The sequence below is a fragment of the Diplotaxodon limnothrissa genome, linkage group LG14 (genome assembly GCF_057381915.1).
Source record: "Diplotaxodon limnothrissa isolate DT_005_m linkage group LG14, D_limnothrissa_male_GT1.1, whole genome shotgun sequence".
Taxonomy (NCBI): domain Eukaryota; kingdom Metazoa; phylum Chordata; class Actinopteri; order Cichliformes; family Cichlidae; genus Diplotaxodon; species Diplotaxodon limnothrissa.
This window is the reverse complement of record NC_140609.1, coordinates 974,562-979,409: the sequence shown is the minus strand read 5'-3', so window position 1 is coordinate 979,409 and position 4,848 is coordinate 974,562. Positions and strand designations below refer to the sequence as shown.

General features: G+C 44.5%; 1 protein-coding gene across 1 annotated transcript; it reads left to right on the top strand.

The window, feature by feature from the left end:
* Nucleotides 1–539: 539 nt before the first annotated feature.
* pou2af3 (POU class 2 homeobox associating factor 3) lies at nucleotides 540–2,552 on the top strand. Its single transcript, XM_085371607.1, has 4 exons — nucleotides 540–698; nucleotides 916–970; nucleotides 1,398–1,693; nucleotides 2,208–2,552. The coding sequence occupies exons 2-4, from the start codon at nucleotides 919–921 to the stop codon at nucleotides 2,550–2,552; spliced, it is 693 nt and encodes a 230-aa protein (XP_085227733.1). The 5' UTR covers nucleotides 540–698; nucleotides 916–918.
* The last annotated feature ends 2,296 nt before the right edge of the window (nucleotides 2,553–4,848 follow it).

Below are 4,848 nucleotides of genomic sequence, written 5' to 3'. Positions count from 1 at the left end.
TTCCGTTTTGGTCGCGGATCGCTTTGCTGACTCTTTGTCTGCGCGCTTCAGCTTTAACCTCATCCCACCGTGCCAGACAAACTTCTCTTTCATCTCCTCGCCTATTTTTATTTACTTTACATTCATTCGATCGTATATGCGTAATAAAATCTACTTACTTTAACGCGTTAAGAGCCGATTTCTTCTGCCTCTGACTGGGGCGTGGCAGCTCAGGGCTACAGGGTGCAGTGAAAACGTCTCCCGACCGGGAGGCTCCGGGGAGGGGATCAGCCGCCAGTAACACTCAGAAACACTGAGCGGTGGAAACGACCTTTACGCACCGGTGATAAAATAGGATCTTTGGATAATTCAAAGCACTTCGTTATATTCTTTTACAAAATCTTAAAAGACAATCTTTCAGCAGTTTATTAGAATGAAGCGACACTTCATGGAGCGATTTCAGTTTACTGGAAACAAAATAAGCTGTGATGTGTAAGAAATGCTTTGTGGTGCTTTACTGGAGGAGCAGGGAGAGGGAGGAGAAGAGTGCACGACTGGTTTAGTTTGCTTTAAGAGGAGATTACTGCGCATGAGTGACACACTGTGCTCTTCATTAAGATCAACTGAAGGTGTACCCGGGGGTCCGGGTGAAGATCACGGTCAAGGAGTTGCTGCGGAGGCACAGAGAGAAGGAGGCCAACAACAAGAAGCTTAATGCGGTAACTCCTCCCTCCCCCACGCCTCTTTACCCTTGTCCCCTGCTCTCAGTCTCACCTTTTTTCTGCTGAGAATACCGCTCTGTGCAAGCCTGCACCTGTAAATCACTGATAGCCCGTTTTATCAAAATAAGCCACTCAACTCATTTACAGGAAAGCAGCCATTAATAATCTGGTATCGCCTTCCCCCTCCTCTGTATTTCTCTTTCTTCCTGATCAGCAGATGCATCAGGCTTGCTTGGAACTACAGGAGCTTCGCGCGTCCACTTTCCAAAGTAGGTTTGTCCACCCAGTGTGCTAAAATACATCCCAGAAAGACACACATGCACTACAGCGGCCTGCCCTAAGCGTCACAGTCTGATGATCTTAATCAAGTTGTTTGTTTGTTTGTTTGTTTGTTTGTTTGTTTGTTTGTTTGTTTGGGGGGTCAAAAATTCTGTAAAATAAACATATAAATATGCATCAATTATTGAGGACGCCTTTTTCAGTTGGACGGGGGGCAAGAGGCATTCAGATTTCAGAGGGGTGGAGTTCCACCGTGGTCTCTCAGACCACGCCCTTTCAAAGTGGTCGCAGATATATCCTAGTCCGTGATTAAATGATAGGCAATGATTAACCCAGAGCGTGTGGTTCGCTTGTTTTCATCGCATGTGTTTGTATTCTGGATATTTTCGGTCTGACTGTTACACTGAATCTCGGCAGGTGGCCATGTGGCTCCTCCTCCCTCTGTCCCCCCAGCTGAAGCCAGCAGCTGCGGGTCGCTGGCCCTCCAGCTTCGAGCCACCATCTCGTTTCCAGTCCCTGACAGCGCGTGCAACATCCAGATGCAGGAGTGCGGCATCCAGGTGCAGCAGCAGCAGCAGTTTGGGGATGTGATGTTGCCCGGCAACGGATACGGTGGTACCACCTACGACACCCCTCTGCCTCCTTTTCCAACCTCCCCTCAGCCTTGGTACCACGGACTGTCCTCAGATGCGGACTACTACGGCCAGGGGATGGTAGGTCTCAGCTGGCACCAACGAAACACCGTCATTAAAGAAATAATCAGAAACTGGGATTTCTTAAAACTTTTGTGACAAAACGGAAAAATTTCCTAGTTTTTCTGTTTGTGACCAAAATTGAAAGATTGTTTTAAAAGCATACGAGATACGAGCAATAGCAATGCGTTTATTTGGAACAGAGGTTTGGTGTGGTGGTCGTTTATTTCCACAAACACTGTCAGTGTCTGTGTTCAGCATGTAGTGGATAGGTTTGTGTGGATATATTTGAAGGAGCTAGTCTTGCTTTGACTGTGATTACAGCTGTTTGTGTTTGATAAAATGACCTGTCTGGCAGGATAAACAGCTGCATGTCAGTTTTGTAAGCTGTCTGCACACAAATGAATGCATTAAATCAAAAACACCACTCACAAGTGTTCCTGGTGAGCCCTGGGCCTAGCTTTGGTTGGATGACCACCATGTGGCACACCTGCAGTCCTGCCCAAAGTAATTTCGATGTCCTCCTCTCTTTCAGGCCCCTTGCTCCTCATTGGAGTCACTGACTTTCTGCAACCCTGTGGATCCCAACACTTATTCCCCACAGGACTCCTTCTCTTCCTCCTCCTCCTCCTCATGCTATGACTCGCCCACCAGAATGGAGTCAAGCTTCAGCCCACAGCAATACCACTATCAGCACTGTGGCCCCCAGGAATATTACAGCTTGCCACACTGTTGGTCAGGCCAGCAGGAGAGCCCCCCCACCCCAGAATGCACACCTTACTTTGCTCCCACAGACTATCCCCAGGTGTATCCTGTAGAAGACAGCTGTTTCCAGAAGGATTTCCCGCTGAGCTCTGAGATGTGCTACAATGCTTTATGATGAGACCGTGAACAGTATTACTTTGTATCCTGACTGTAAATACGATTTGGCTCAGTGAGGTTGTTTGCTTTGCATTTCACTTGGTCTGCTTTACTTTAATCAATTCATTTGTAATAAAAACTAAATGATATATTTTCATACGCTAATGTTTTGCTGCACAAAATAAAAATGTGTAAAAGTCAGCACTGTGCTTGTAATGTGCGCTTGTCTATTGCAGAGTTTCCACTGTAAAAGTCGGGATGTTTGCTTCAGCCAGCAGGTTCAGACTTCACCCTGTGAACATGCCCTGTAGCCACAGGTAACAAATAAAAGTGAAAAATGTGGGAAGAGTGTGAAAGTAAATATCACAGGCTGATAACATGTCAGGGCTGAACTCAGCTGTAACGCAACAATTGGAAATGAAGGCAAGGAAACGTCTGAGATTTGACTTTGGCCTGCAGGGCAGTATTTCACTGGGAGTTCAGAGATCAAAGGAGAACAGATTAACAGACAAGCCGACTCACAGTGGCTGCAGCTCAGCTAACAGAGCAGGACGTCTGCTAATCAGAGGGTTGGTTTGGCTTTTTCAAGAATGCTTGAGCTCCGAGTTGTCGCGTAATGCTGGAGTCGCTGTGTGTGAATGAGACTGGTATTTAAAAAGTACTTTGACTCCTCAGACAGGTGTCAGTCCATTTATCTGATTTTTTCAACAAACTCTCAATAATTTCTCCAGACTGTGAAACAAGCACTGTTGAAGCTGCAACCCCCTCTTATTATACTTACAGATTTTACACGGAGCTCAGCCAGTTTATTAGGCTACCTGTCAAAAAACAAGAAATTCAGTAAATGGACTGATTTTCTACTCTGAGCACTCTTGTCCTGTTTAGTGCTTTCGATCTCACACACACACACACACACACACACACACACACACACACACACACACACACACACACACACACACACACACACACACACACACACAATGTTAGTAGGTGAGCTGCTCTCCCACCAGAGCTACAGCCACCGTGTAACTGACCAGTGTGGATTATTACACTTAATAGTCACTCACTGCTTAATATTTGCATTACCTCAAGTTTCCCCTCGTGCAACACTGAAGTAATGAATATTTAATAACAATTTTTCATGTTGCATGAAAATGGGAAGAAAAAGAAATAAGCTTTTTTAATGCCTGACCGATTTTACTTGAGTTTATCTAGAGCAGGCCTTTGGCTCAGTGTCACGAATGATTATTAGATACATAAAGCAGCTGCCAAACTATGTAAAACATCTTTCTGCTGCTATCTTATGTCTTTAAAATGGCAAGTTGAATCTCGTTATGAAAGCGGATGCGTGTGTTTGGTAATTTGTGGACAGTTTGTTCTTGATTCTTTGTGCCAAACTTAATCATGGAGCATGGAAAAGGTTTTCCAAGTATTTGTCTGCTAAAACAGACAAACAAAAGAAAGAAATCATAAAAGTCTGGATTATTTTGTGACTTCCTGGTCGCACTTCCAACCTAGCTCACTTGAAACTAGTGTCTCAAACTAACACAATAAACGAGGAGTGCGTGCTCCAAAGATCCTGTTGGCAGGCATCCCTTTCACTCCCGCTGAGCCAGCATATGTGGAAATCCCCTTGGAGACACTTGACGGCAGCTGATAAGTGTGGAAAAATAACCCAAAACATTTAGGCTGGAGCAGAGCGCCGCAATCAGCTTTATTAAGTGGCAGTGGCATTTCTGCATGCCGACAAAGACAAAACTTTATATGCCATCATATTCCAGGAACCACGATAACTTCTACCAGTGTAAAGTCTTTATCCATTTACAAGCTAAATGTGCAGGAAACCATTGTTCTCTTAGTTACTGAGTTACAGGATGTGAGTGTGTCCACGCACTCTGCACGGCCCAACAAAGACACCGTGCCAACTCGTCCAAGTGCAAAGAAAACACATGGGAAGTCCGCAATCCTATACTTTATGTTTTTTGAATCTTGCCTCTGGCATTTGCCATAAATCATCATAAGGAATCTGGACTAAAAGTGAAATGAATGAAAAAAGGAACTATTTTCAAACAAAAACTGTAAGCAAGAAAAAACACCCTGGAAGCTAAAACCTGTGATAACTGCACAGTGTGGGCTAGTTAACACTATCACCTGAGTCGATAACTGTAAACAACAACAGGCTCCATGTTTTTCTTCTGTCGAATCCTCATCGTCTAATATTATAATAAGAACATTTTAATCGATAAGTATGACCCACGCTTCCACAATGTGAAGGAAAAACAACAGCAAAGAGAAGAAAGTGATGCACATCC

Excerpts from the sequence above, each read along its gene's own strand:
- pou2af3 (XM_085371607.1), top strand. The coding sequence starts at position 919 with ATGCATCAGGCTTGCTTGGAACTACAGGAGCTTCGCGCGTCCACTTTC. Across the intron at positions 971-1,397 it reads TCGCGCGTCCACTTTCCAAA|GTGGCCATGTGGCTCCTCCT; the intron begins GTAGGTTTGTCC and ends GAATCTCGGCAG. Across the intron at positions 1,694-2,207 it reads ACTACTACGGCCAGGGGATG|GCCCCTTGCTCCTCATTGGA; the intron begins GTAGGTCTCAGC and ends CCTCTCTTTCAG.